Here is a 14,234-nt window from a genome sequence, read left to right on the forward strand (position 1 = left end):
TGAAAAAAATCCAACAAATTCAGCAAAAAAATTCCCCAGATTTCTGAAAATTTGCAAAACCTTCAGGAAGAAAATTCCAATAATTCCTTAAAAGTTTCCCTTAAAAGTTTTATTTTTAAAAAAATCCCCCAAATTTGGCAAGACAATTCTTGTAAATATTTTCAAAAAATGAGTAAAAATCTTTAAAAAAAAAAAAAAAAAATCCTAAAAATATCTAAAATGATTCCATATATATCAGTAAAACTTCTAATATTTTCTTAAGAACATTCACATAAAAATCAACCAAAATCCAGCAAAATTCACTGGATTTTGGTTGATTTTTTTGTGAATGTTCTTAAGGAAACATTTTTAACATTTCTTTTTTTCCACCAAAAAATGTTTTCCCAAAAATGTTCAAACTGTGGACATCAGAAGTTTCACTGTGAAAATATATTTTTTTTCCCACATTTTCAAACTTTAAAACGGGTCATTTTTGACCCACAAGACGAAAAAAAAAACTGTCTTTAAAAAACTGAAAACAAACGAACAAACAAACAAAATAGTGAATTTAATGGCAAATATCTGTAAAATCCAGATTTCTAAAATTTAATTTTTTCGGTAATGTTTACGGTAAAGGTAAATTTGAATTATTCCTACATTATTTATTAACATTTTACTAAAAACACCACATTCAAAATTCATTATACTGCTTGAAAGTGTCAGTATTTTAAGAAAATGAAGCCTTGATGCTTTTTCTTAGTGGGACTGGTAATTTTTGTTTCAATCTACAGCAAAATTAAATCCAAAAATTAAATGCATAAAAATTTAAATGGTGAAAGACTGTAACATTAAAAACTGTGAAAAAAGTGAATTTAATGGAAAATATCTGTAAAATTATCATTTTTTTCTCAGCAGATTTAAATATGGTCACACGTAAAATAACAAATATTATATACTATTTGAAAAAATGCACACTAACAATATTTGTATTTTATTTTAAGTCTCTTTTATTTTGAATGTTTTATTTTATTTACAGTTTTGGCTTGTATTTTTTTATTTTTACATTTTTTTAAATTTAACGAAAGAAAGAAAATCTTGACAGGAACAGCTGAGAGCATAATTTACCATTAATAAATCCTAAATATACCAAAATACAGTAAGATAGTGTAATTTTATGGTCAAATATTGTAAAAAAAAACAAAACAAAAAAGAAACAAACCAAATAAACCCCCATTACTATTAGTAAAAATAATGAAGCTTTTTACATAGATATTATTTACAGTTTTGGTGGCTTTAACAAATTATCATTATTAATTCTAACACAATGATTTTAGTCACCTGTTTATATCATTTACAGCCAGAAAAAAATACCTATTGGTCAAATAATAAAAAAAAAATACAAATAAATCTGAATAATTTGAGACTTCACTCCATCCAGTCAGTAGAGATCAGTTAAAAACAGTCACAACTTTTCATTTTAATGTCAAAATATTATAAAAATGTCCAAAAACAAACACACACAATGCTAAATATACAAACTGCAATAAATAACAATAATAATACACAATCTGAACAATGTTTAACAGAGTCAGAAATCAGAAAGAACCAGAATTTAACCCTCAGAACCCTAAAACCCATTGTCAGGTTTGACACGTTTTCTTCCCTAAAAGATGCCAAAATGTTCGCATTCATCAGAAACTGTAAAAACAAAAAGAAATGTTGGATTTTCAACTTTTTTAACTTTCATTTCTTGAAATCAGAAACAGATCTGATCTTAAAACTGTGAATTCTGCTTGTTTCATTTAAAACACAGGCAGTGTTTCCACAGAGAGACTGAGAGTGAAATCAAAGCTACTGGATGAATCAAATAAATGCAGCAAGGCTCAGAAACAGTGAACAGAGGAGCAAGTTGTTGGAGATACATTCAACATGGTGAAACATCTTTCCACTGATGACGTGAAAGTGAGTGAAACTGTCAAAAAATACACAAAACAATACAAACAAGACACAAAATGACACCACCGAGGCAGAAAACGCACCAAAAAAATGTGGCATCGCTCAAAAACAGAAAACAGAGAAGAAAGTTCATGGTGAAACATCTTTCTACAGCTCATGTTTAGTTTGTTTGTTAAATATCTATAGTATGTGGAGCCACTTTTTCCATTATTAGGGGCCAAATTGTTAAAATATAGCCACAAAACAACATAAATGAGGCACAGCATGACCATAACAAAATGTGGCATGGTTCCAAAACACCGAACAAAGGAGCAAGTTGTTGGAGATACATTCAGCATGGTGAAACATCTTTCTATTACTGATGAGAAAGTGGGTGAAACCGTCAAAAAAGCAAAAAAACAAAAACAAAAAAAACAATAAACAAGGTGTAAAACGACTAAAACTAAATGTGGCATGGTTTCAAAACAATGAACAGAGGAGCAAGTAGTGAAGCATCTTTCTACAGTTTGCATGAAAGTGCCACAAAACAACACAAACAAGACACAAAACTACCCGCAAAAACAGGAAACAGAGGAGCAAACTGTAGGAAGATACATTCAGCATGGTGAAACATCTTTCTACAGTTGGCATGAAAGTGGGTGAAACCATCAAAAAAGCAAAAAAAACCACCCAAAAATATCACAAACGAGACACAGAACGACCAAAACAAAATGTGGCATGGTTCCAAAACAGTGAACAAGTTGTAGGAAGATACATTCAGCATGGTGAAACAGGTGACACATTTTAATTTTCTCTACTTCTATTCATGGTTGTTCTGTCTCCATAGAGCTGCAGGACTTTACATTGAGCCACAGTGAAGGAAAATGTGTTAAAAGTCTCCCAGAAGTTGCTTCTTTGGGGTTCTTTGGGTTAAAACGGTTCCACCTGCTCGTCCAGAAAACACGTCGAGATGCTTCTTGGCCTCGTTTGGTGCCGGAAGGACGAATAAAACGCTAAAAGGTGCTTTAACGGTCTTCTAATTCTGGTGTTTTTTCTTTTTCCGAACGGAGACGGGAAGCAGAGGAGGGAGGATGGAGGTTCTCCCTCGAGGAACATTTCTAAAGACAATTTATCCGTCCTGGAGAGATAAACCATCTGCCGGTTCGTCCTCGTCGTAAATCTCCGTCCTGCAGTAGCTCTGACGTCACACAGCTGGCTTTTTATTCGCCTTTTTTCCTCTCTTCTTACATTTTTATAACCGACTCCTAAATGTTCCAGCAGCCAGAAGGAGCTGCTTCACTTCCAGCCGTTCATCTCCTTCAGCCGGCTGATGGTTCCTTTGATGGGGGTGGATGGAGGTTGGCTGTATAACGGCAGCGTCGGGGTGCAGCTCCGACTCCACGGCTTCTCAGTGGGAACCGTCCACACCGACCTCTTCTTCTTCTTCTTCTTCTTCTGGTCGCTGTCATCTTTGGAGGAACCAGGAGACATGGACTGCAAGAGAACCATCGGTTAGAGCTTCGTATAGAACATTTCAGCTCCAAAGTGATGCTTTATTAAAGTTTAACTCTAGCTCATATAACCAGCTACACGGTCCAAAAACGTCTGGAATTTAAGCTGTGAATTTGCCTAAAAAGATTTTTTCCCCATGTTTTTGAAATACATAAACAGTGAATATATGTTTAAAAAAAATGACATTTTAAAACTGAAATATATTCACAAACTTATATTTTAAAAACATTTTATCATCTGTCGATGTACTTTTATTTAGTGCACAAATATTACACAAATTTTTATTTTATTTGTAGTTTTTATGTTTTACAGATTTGAATTGGGGTGAATTTACATGCGTAATGTAAAATAACATTAAAATTGACTAACTATGAATAATATATATTTTTAAATTCTTAAAAATAAAGACCAATATTTTTCATAATTTTACAAATATTTTATTTAACAAATGAAACTGTTAAATTCAAGATTATTCCTGTAATTAGATTTTTTTTTAAATCTGTAATTTAATCTGTAATTTTGCCTAAACAGATTTTTCTTTTTTGCATATTATTGAAATATATAAATAAACTGCGAATTTATGTGGGAAATAAAAAATCACATTTTTACTTTTTACATTTTTTTTACATAAAAATTAAAATACATTCACAAATTTATCTACATTTAAAAAAAACATTTTATTTTTAATCAACAGATGGAACTGTCTATTCATGTACTTTTAACTGGTACATTTTACACACATTTTTATTTTATTTCAAATTTTTATATTTTACTAATTTAAATGGAAGTGAACTTGAATTTAAGTTTAATGCAAAATATTAAATCTGAGTTAAAAAAAAAAGACCAATGTTTTTTCTCATAATTCTACAAATATTTAATTTTATTTAATAGATGAAACTGTTGAATTTAAGATTTCTAAAATTTGATAGAATTACTGAGAATTAATTTTTTGCATAGATTTTTCTGTTAAAAACTCTTTTTACATTTTATTTGATGGGCTTCTTACCAATATTTTTTTAATTTAATTTAATTTAATTTAATTTAATTTAATTTAATTTAATTTAATTTAATTTAATTTAATTTAATTTACATTATACTTGATGGATTTCTTATCTGTATTTTATTTTATTTGTTTTATTTAGATTTTTTACATTTTACTTAATGGATTTCTTATTCATATATATATATATATATATATATATATTTTTTTTTTTTTAAAAGCACGAGAAATATCAATACAGGTAAATAAATAAACCATAAATTTACATGTCTAATCTAAAATAACATTAAAAACACACATACCTGTGAATAACTATAAAATTATAATTTAAAAAAAGTAATTTTTAAAGCAAAATTTTGAGGATTTTTTAAAAATAAATGTTTCATTTTTATATAATAGTAAAAAAAAATCATGTTTAATGCTGTAAGTATATTTTTCAGACAAACAAGTGTTGCTTGGTTAATTTTCTGTCCTCGTGTCAAATTAAGGCCAGAAAATACATTTTAAGGATAGAAAATACCATATATTTATATTCTGTGTTATTTTCTGTTATTTTGCAGTATTATTGGCCCCAGCTGTTGAAAATATTCCAGTTCTTTTACAGTTTTCTTCCTCACAGTGGCCTCCAGCTCTCTTCCCTTGTTAGTACTGAATAATAATAATAAGTAGTTGGTACTGACTATTAATAATAATCTGTTAAACGTACGCAGCAGCAGAGTGTGAAGCAGCTGAGCTTGGCGGCGTTTCTTCCTTCTCCTGAGTATCGGTTCTTCTTGGGCAGCAGCAGAACGAAGGCCACGGCCAGAGACAGATGGTAGAAGCTGTGGACGTACGAGTAGTCCCACTCCTGGAGGACGAGAAAATTCACAAAGAGGTTCAACGAGAAACGAAGAAAAGACGGAGCTGCACCCGAACAACCTCAACCAGGAAGAACTCCAGAGCTTCACCTGGACGGAGGTTAGTCGGTTTATTGTAGGAATAAAGATTCAGGTCACAGAAAAAAAAACTAAAAATCATCTGATTCTTCATCTACAGGAACTTTAGTTTAATTAATCAAAGTTCTACCTTCATACTGTGAATATTTTCAGAATTTCAGACCCTCAAAGGTCCAGATTTATCACTTTTTATGGACTTTATCCATCATTTCCAAGCCTCAGAACTCCATCAGTCCAGCAGATAAACACATGACAGCCAGAGCCGTTGTTCAAAACTAGTTATAGCTCTCATTTTTTCTCTCTCATCTTCTGGCCACGGTTCATTTTCTCTGGTTTTGGACAGTTTTTGTGTCATTTTTTTCAGCCAAGTTTTGAGTTACTTTGGAGAAGCTTCAAGGTATTTTGACACGTTTTAAATGGTTTTGGGCACGTTTTGAGTCATTTTACAAAGGTTTTTTCCATCTTGGACAAGTTTGTAGTCACTTGGGACGAGTTTCAAGACATTTTGGACAATTTTTAAATTATTTAGTAGAGAATTTGAGTAAATTTGGACAAATTTTTTGCCATTATGGACAAATTTTCAGTAATTTTCAACAAGTTTCAAGACATTTTGGGCAATTTTTGAGTCATAAACACACCTGAGTTCGAATAAAAACAGCTACCAGATCAGTTTTACATTCATCCAGGTGTCACAATCTAAAGAAAACATCTGTTTTTGTTTATTTTCTCTGCCACAAAGAGACTAAAACTGTCCCAAAGACACACAAAACGATCGAAAGTTCACACTAAAAACCAAAAACAAGAAAAGCGAGTCACAAAATGTTAAAATCTAGACACAGAATAAAAGCGACACAAAACTAAAAAAAAATAAGACACATGAGACATGAAATGTTAAAAACCAGACAAAAACAGAGATGCAAAATGACGACTAACAAAATGACCACAATGAGAAAAAAAATCTCCCAAAAACAAATAAAACAACACAAAGCTGCCAAGTAATGACTAGAAAATTGTACAAAATACCTAAAACTTTTCAAAATTGAACAAAAAATGTCAAAATTGAGTCAAAAAAGGGACTTAAATGACATAAGACTGTCCAAAATGATTCTAAACCTGACCTAAAGAAGTTAGAAATGAAGCAAAATTACCAAAAAGTGTCCAGAATGACTTGAAAATTGTTCAGAATTAAAAACATTCTCCATTCTTTTCTGATATTTGTTTGTTTATATTTGTAGGATTTCACCTCGAAGTAGAAGCGCAGCATCAGAGCCAGAGCTCCGAAGCAGCATCCTGGACCGACCTGCTGCGTGTAAACCGACTTCTCTGGATAAACCGACCTCAGCTGCTTCATCTTCTGCAGCTGCAACAACAAAAACATCACAGTAAATACAGGAAACATTCTGAAAACGTTCTCAGCAAGTTTTGCAACATTATTCTGCAGAAACATTCGTCTTAAAACGTTTTGCAAAGTTCGATGTTTTCAGAAGGAACTTTAAGATAGTTGTTTTTTTAAGCTTTTTTTTTTACAGTCAATGTGTAAACGAATAAATATTTTCCTGTATCATCTCTAAGAACTAAAAAAATGTAAAAAAATTTGCACATTATTTCAAGAAAAAAATTTAAGCTGTTTATTTTTTACACTGCACTGTAAAAAACAAACTATGTATCATCTGGAACAAATAAAAAATTAGTAAAAAAAAAGTTAATTATTTAAAAAAAAAATTTAAACTTTTATTTCATACAATGCACTGTAAAAAATTCTATCATCCATAACTAATAAAACAAATGTAATATGGTAAAAAAACAAAAAAAAACTGTGCTGTAAAAACAAAGTTATGCATTATCTGTAACAAATAAAAAAATAGCAATTTTTTTATTAATTTATAAATTATTTTATAATTATGATCTCTAACAAATAAAAACAAATGCATAAAATGTGTAATTTATTTAAAGAAAAAAAATTAAAGTGTCTATTTTTTATACTGCACTAGAAAGAAATCAGTATCCTCTGTAAAAAATAAAAAAAATTTAGTCAATTATTTAAAAATAATAAAAGTGTTTATTTTGGACACTGTACTGTAAAAAATCTGTATAATCTAACAAATAATAAAATTGTAAATTATTTTTAAAAAATTAAAGCAGCTTTTTAACAATGCACTGTAAAAAAATCATTACAATCTGTAACAAACAAAAAATGTAGAAAAAATATCAAATAATTTTTTAAAAAATTAAAACAGTTTATTTTCTACACTGTGCTGTAAAAAAAGTATAGCCTCTGTAAGAATTATTTATGACACTAAATTATTTTCAAAAACTGTTTAGTTTTTACACGGCACTGTAAAAATTGTAAAATATTTTTTATTACCTGTTTCTATTAACTTACTAATTTAATAAATGAAGGTTAAGGAAAAGTGTGCACAAAAAATAATATTAGCTTCGTTTAAATGGAGGCTTGCTGATTATAACTAAAAAAATACCTGAATTATATCAAAAAACTCTTTAAATGATGAAATAGTCACAACTTTATCATAAAACACACAGAAAAACTGTAAAACAAGCAAATTATGAGCTTATTTCTTGTGTTTAGTATTTAAATTAAAAGTCTTTTGATTGATTTTATTAGTTATTTTCAGTAAAATATATGTTTTTAAAAATTTTGTTCAGCGTTATCGTCCACCACTGACCCATTTGACGGTTATGATGAAGACGGCCGATCCGATGGGTCCGGAGTAGATCCCGTAGCCCCAGCGGTCCTGGTAGATCCTCACAGCGATGGTCAGAACTCCAAACATGGTGATGGACGAACGCTGAGGTTCGTCAAAGTCGCCCAGAGCTGCAAGTAAGGAGGGAATTTATTAAGTTTTATAACGTTATACTGCAGAAAACACACATCTGAGGCCTGTTGACGGCCGGAATTCTGCATTTATTTAGCTAAATCCACTGTGAGCAGCACTGACAGGCTGTAAAATAAATGTAGAAAACTTTTCATTTTATAATTTTCTGTCCACAAGCATTTTGTTTTAATGAATCAGTGCAAAGAAGTCCCTTTAAACATGGAGAACCAAACAGAGAAGTCAGCTGTCGGAGCATTTGGTCCTTCACCACACGTGATTTTAAACCCCGTTAGATGAGGACGGAGCCTTCATACCAACATGTCTGAACACATGTGAGGATCTCAGAAACACAACATGTGTTCTGGACAACTGGAGAGATTTAAACTCCAGCTTTGGACACGAGGGAAGAAATTCTCTATATGTTACCAGCTTCAATCTACACATAAATACACAAAAAATCACAACAAGGTCCAATTTTTTAGAACAATTAGTGTAAAGAAATCCATGTAAACGTTTATTTTGGAATAAAAACAAGCTATAATCGTGTACAGGAACCTGTTTACACATCCAGGCAATAAAAAGACAAAAAATGTGACTTTAGGTCACGAAAACAGGAGTTCTGACCACTGTTAGTCAACAAATGAATGGGTTAATTCTCTTTTAACTCTCTGGATCTCAAAAACTGGTTTAAAAACCTCCTGGATGAATAAATAAATGCAGCATGGCTCAGAAACAGTGAACAGAGGAGCAGGCTGGTGGAGATACATTCAGCATGGTGAAACATCTTTCTACTGATGATGAACAGTAGAGAGGAAAAGTCTGGACAGGCTTCTTCTTTCTTTTGTTGTTTTGTGTGTCGTTTAAGGTCATTTTATCTCCACATATTACAGATATTTAACTATTTCCATGTTTCCAGGCTCTCCAGGCTTTTCCTCTCTACTCTGCTCATCATCAGTAGAAAGATGTTTCTCCACGCTGAATGTATCTCCAACAACTTGCTCCTCTGTTCACTGTTTCTGAGCCATGCTGCATTTATTTATTCATCCAGTAGCTTTGATTTTACTCTCAGTCTCTCTTGTCTTCGTTTTAGTCATTTTGTGTTTTGTTTTTGTCATTTTCTGCATCTTTGGGCCAGTTTTGTTTTGTTTTTGTCATTTTGTGTCCCTTTCAGGTTTTTTTGTTTCCTTATATTATCGATATTTTAGTATTTCTTTCTACAAACTCATCCACTCTGCTCAGTTCAACCTGAAAACTGTTTTAAAACAGCTCTACACAGTTTGACCTTAAGGAAGCAGCAACACAACACTGATAAGAAAAACCCAAACAGTGACTAAGAGGACTCCTCCTTCAGATACTTAAACTACATTATGTAGTACTTGTGCTGTTATTAAGTCCAGTTTCTAAGAAAATGAGGCCACACAGGAATAAATGATAAATGTGGAGGAAAAACAAACAGTAAACTACTTGAGGTTCAAGAGAATTAAACCATTTGGACTTTATTGGTGTGCAGAGCTCATTTTAAAACCTTTTTGTGACCTGCAGGTTGTGGTTTTGGACATTCATGCAGATTCTCACCGATCAGAGTGACCCACATGGAGAGCGCCGTGCCGTAGACGCTGAAATATTCCAGGATGTCGTATCTCATGAAGCACAGGATGGACAGACCTGGACCGTCACACGCGTGGTAGATCTGCAGGAGGAACATCTGACAAGCTTCAGTAAACACACTTCTAGATCATATTTACTTTACATACGTGGAAAATATCATTTATGGATGTCTGGAGGAATTTATTGAACCACTAACAGGAACTAGAGCTACAGCTGAAAGATCACAAAACACACAGAAACAACGCTATTTTAAAGTAAATACCAGATTAAACATTAATTTACAATAAAATCAAACAAGTTTTAGTTTTAATATGTCAGAATATTTATAGTTATTGTTACTTTAAATAGCGTGGAAAAAAGTTTATAGTAAACAGGTTCAGTTAGTATGTTTTATATGGAGCAGAAAGTTCAATATTTCCTGAATAAATTCTGAAATGTGACCATATTTTATCATCAACATATATACTTATTTTTATTTAAAAATCTGCTTTCAAACCATCAAGATCCTTCTTCAGTTTACTGGATTTAGAATTTTTTATTTATTTATTTATTTATTTATTTTTTTACAAAATAAAAGCATTAATTTACATGTTGACTGTTAAAAAACTGCAAATATTGTCCACACAAAAGATTTACATTTTTATAAATATTAATTTATTTTTCTAAAATGTGACACCCTAACATTTCAAGATTTTACTGTGTTAAAACTACATAAAAATATATTTTTAACATAATATTATGAGTTGTTGAGCTAATTTTATCTACATATATTTTTAAAAATTTAATCTGTAAAAGCTGCAAAAATCTGGCAGTATGAAAAAAAAGCCAGATTTTCACAATTTTTTTAACAGATAGAATATATATATATAATTAAAATAAATATATTTAAAGAAAATCTGCTCAAACAGTAAAAAAATATTGGCAAAAATCTGTTTAAAAATATTTTTCTATCTAATTTAATAATATTTATTTTTTAAAATTTATTTATAATACTTTAATTTAATTTATATATTCTTTTTACAATATTTAAATTAGATTAAAAGATACACAAAAAACATATACAAAAAAGTATGACTATCTGGCAGTAAGAAAAAAATGCCAGATTTTCACTTTTTTAACAGATTAAAAATAGATTAAATACGCTCTCTCTCTCTCTCACTCTCTCTCTCTCTCTCTCTCTCTCTCTCTCTCTCTCTCTCTCTCTCTCTCTCTCTCTCTCTCTCTCTCTCTCTCTCTATATATATATATCTATATATATATATATATATATATATATATATATATATATATAAAAGCTTATTTTTAATACTGTAAAACTGACATTTTTTGGTTTCACATTTTCAAAAAATAATTTCCTGTTTATAAAACTATAAATCTTTCGTGTGGACGATATTTACAGTTTTTTCAACAATCAACAAGTAGATTATTTATTTATTTTTGTCAGAAACAAGTTAAACCTAAATAGAGTCAGTAAGACTGATTTAGGATCTTGATGGTTTGAAAACAGCTTTTATAACTAGAACAAAAACAGCAACAAAAAGTATGAATTTCAATATTAACTGTTAAAAAACAAACAAATAAACCAAACATCTACAAACTTTAACAGTAATTTGTCCTGCTTCGATAAGTGACCATAAAATGACAGTTTCAGTGGATTTGAAGCAGCTTTTTGCATTTATTTTATTGCAGCAAACAAGAATCTTTTCTGTTCATTTTTTAAAACCATCTAGGTTTCAGAGGGACGTCTGAGGCCACATTTATCTGATATTTTCTCAGATTTTTCCTCCTCTGTAACAGTAAACGGAACATCTTTAGGTTGTGGATGAAACAACAAAAATATTTTCCATGATTTTCTGACTTTTTATGAACCAAACATCTGATCGGTTAATAGTGTGCAGTTAGTTTCAGCTTCAGTATTAAACCTGGATCGTTCCTGAGCAGAACTCCAACCAGAAGCATCCTCCAGAACCTGAACTGAACGTCTCACCACGGTGAAGAACATGGTGAAGAAGTAGACCATGGCCTCCATGTGGAAGCCCCGCTTGGCGGCGACGCTGGCCGTGGGCAGGAACACCAGACTGCTGACGGTGGGGAGCAGCAGCTTAGCGATGAAGGCGCCCATGATGGAGGAGAACCAGAAGAACCAGGAGAACCAGCAGGGACCGGGATAAATCCTGCAGGAGACCCTCAGCCTGGTGGAGCTGAATCACAGTGAGGAGACCAGCTGTCCTCTGAGGTCTTTAAACTTTAAACGTCTGCATGTGTCGAGTCATCGGTGGACAGCTGCTGGCATTCCTCTGGACATGGGAGGGTCCAGGAGGGTACGGGAGGGTCCAGGAGGGTCTAGGAGGGTCCAGGAGGGTCTAGGAGGGTCTAGATGGAGGGTCTAGAAGGGTCTAGGAGGGTCTAGATGGAGGGTCCAGGAGGGTCTGGGAGGGTCTAGATGGAGGGTCTAGAAGGGTCTAGATGGAGGGTCTAGAAGGGTCTAGGAGGGTCTAGATGGAGGGTCTAGAAGGGTCCAGGAGGGTCCAGGAGGGTCCAGGAGGGTCCAGGAGGGTCCAGGAGGGTCCAGGAGGGTCTAGGAGGGTCTAGGAGGGTCTTGATGGAGGGTCTAGAAGGGTCTAGAAGGGTCTAGGAGGGTCCAGGAGGGTCCAGGAGGGTCCAGGAGGGTCTAGAAGGGTCTAGAAGGGTCCAGGAGGGTCCAGGAGGGTCCAGGATAGAAGGTGTTAATAGAAGGTTTTACTGTAATATTTTAGTTGTTTGTGTAAAACAAACAAACAAACAAACAAAACAAAACAACGTAAACAAACAATGCATATAAATACACTCAGTCTTTAGTTTGGACACACCTTCTCATTGAATGTTTTTCTTTATTTCCATCGTAGATTCTCACTGAAGGCATCAAAACTATGAATGAACACAGATGAAATTATGTGAAATTAGTCAAAACATGTTTTAAATTTTAGATTCTTCAAAATAGTTTGAACACAAAGACGTAATAAGAGACACCAGAGATATAAAATCACCAAATTATGACATAAAATCAGTAGAATGTGGAACCAACATCCAGAATTAGACATAAACGACCAAAGTGGGGCCATAAAAATGACCACAAGTTGCTGAAAACATCTGTAAAATGCACATCTGGAGACAGAAAAGAGGAATTAATCAGTCTGGAGGGAACATCTGTAGCTGAGGTTATGATCCAGACAGAAATATAAAAACATCCAGGACAGATATCAGGGTTTTTTTTTAAATTCTAGAGATAAAGAAATGTTCTATCAACGTGGTTCACATGGTTTATTAGTTGTATTATTAGTTTTATCATCATTCATAACATCAGTAGAGAATTAAATGCTAATCATTATACATTACAGGTTTCCACTGTTGTCATGTTTTATAGTTTTATATTAGTTTTCTAGTTTTATATTAGTTTTATAGTTTTTTTATCCCAACATCAGAGTCTAGAACCAAAGGTTTCTGACCTGATCAGACTGAGTGAAAGTCAGTAACTGAAAACTCAGAACTTGTGGGTACAAAGTGTATTTAGTGTGATTGAACTCTTTAAATCCCAGCAGTAGGAGTGTAAACGTCTCAACTTGTTGATCGTCCTGAACCAGCAGCTGTTGTCCTCTCAGCTGTTCCAGCTGCTCAGAGTTCTGAACTCCTCAGATTCCCAGAGTTCCTCAGAAAGGTTGCTGTGGCCGAACCACGCCCCCTGCAGGGGAGCGCCGCTACGTATCCCTCCACCAGGATAGTCCCTGTTCAACACACAAACAGCAGCACAATGGGAGTCTAACACTGCAGCCACGTTGTGTTCCAGTGTCATCAACACAACTACAACTGTTGCTTTGTGTCTCCTTTCTTTGCTTTATGAGTTTTTGTGTCACCATTGTCTCATCGTGTCTCATTTCTGTCGTTTTTGTGTCATATTTTAGTCATTGTGCGTCTTGTTATCAGCGTTTTGTCTCATGATTTGTTGTTTTGTGTCACTTTGAATCTTGCTTTTGTGTTTTATTTGTGTCATTGTGTCTCATTTTTTGTCAGGTTTTGTCAGGTCATTTTGTGACTTGTTTGTCTCGTTTCTGTCATTTTTGTCTCCATTTTTGTCCTTTTGTGTCAGATTTGTGTCATTTTATGTCACATTTGTGTTGTTTTCTGTCTCATTTGTGCTATTTTGTCCAGTTTTGTGTCTCATTTCTGTAGGTTTGTGTCCAGTTTTAGTCATTGTGCATCTGCCTTGTGTGATTTTGTGCCTCGTCAGCTTCATTCAGTCTCATGTTTTGTCGTTTTGGTCAAATTTGTCTTATTTTGTCTCATTTGTGTCATTTTGAATCTTGTTTCTGTCATTTTATGTCTATTTTTTGTTGTTTTGTGCATCTTTTGTCTTGTTTTTTTCTCATTTCCGTTATCTTCTGTAATTATCTGCTA

At 32.8% G+C, this 14,234-nt stretch overlaps 2 protein-coding genes across 8 annotated transcripts in view; one reads left to right on the forward strand and one right to left on the reverse strand.

Moving 5' to 3' along the window:
• Positions 1-1,431: 1,431 nt before the first annotated feature.
• Positions 1,432-12,054, reverse strand: mymk (myomaker, myoblast fusion factor). Its single transcript, XM_055011292.1, has 6 exons — positions 11,791-12,054; positions 9,771-9,885; positions 8,046-8,194; positions 6,605-6,721; positions 5,133-5,273; positions 1,432-3,408 (listed from the first exon to the last, which is right to left on the reverse strand). Exons 1-6 carry the CDS (start codon positions 11,923-11,925, stop codon positions 3,211-3,213), a joined length of 855 nt encoding a protein of 284 aa, XP_054867267.1. The 5' UTR covers positions 11,926-12,054; the 3' UTR covers positions 1,432-3,210.
• The window catches only part of adamtsl2 (ADAMTS-like 2), a 63,680-nt gene continuing 57,504 nt past the window's right edge, over positions 8,059-14,234 (forward strand). For 4 of the 7 annotated variants that reach the window (XM_055011284.1, XM_055011290.1, XM_055011289.1 and 1 more), the window contains exons 1-2: positions 8,062-8,200; positions 9,738-9,913. The gene's annotated coding sequence lies outside the window, so the exon portion shown is untranslated. Of the gene's footprint in view, positions 8,201-9,737; positions 9,914-11,744; positions 12,015-14,234 lie in introns of all 7 variants that reach the window. The other 3 variants (XM_055011286.1, XM_055011287.1, XM_055011288.1) reach the window with 2 other exon arrangements.

This window comes from Amphiprion ocellaris, chromosome 6, assembly GCF_022539595.1.
Source record: "Amphiprion ocellaris isolate individual 3 ecotype Okinawa chromosome 6, ASM2253959v1, whole genome shotgun sequence".
NCBI lineage: Eukaryota > Metazoa > Chordata > Actinopteri > Pomacentridae > Amphiprion > Amphiprion ocellaris.

What these genes read in the sequence shown, in the direction of transcription:
- mymk (XM_055011292.1), bottom strand. Translation starts at nt 11,925, where the DNA reads ATGGGCGCCTTCATCGCTAAGCTGCTGCTCCCCACCGTCAGCAGTCTG. An exon ending in TCACCATGTTCTTCACCGTG is followed by an intron (nt 9,886 to 11,790) that starts GTGAGACGTTCA and finishes TTCCTCCTGCAG; the next exon opens with ATCTACCACGCGTGTGACGG. An exon ending in CATGTGGGTCACTCTGATCG is followed by an intron (nt 8,195 to 9,770) that starts GTGAGAATCTGC and finishes CCTTACTTGCAG; the next exon opens with CTCTGGGCGACTTTGACGAA.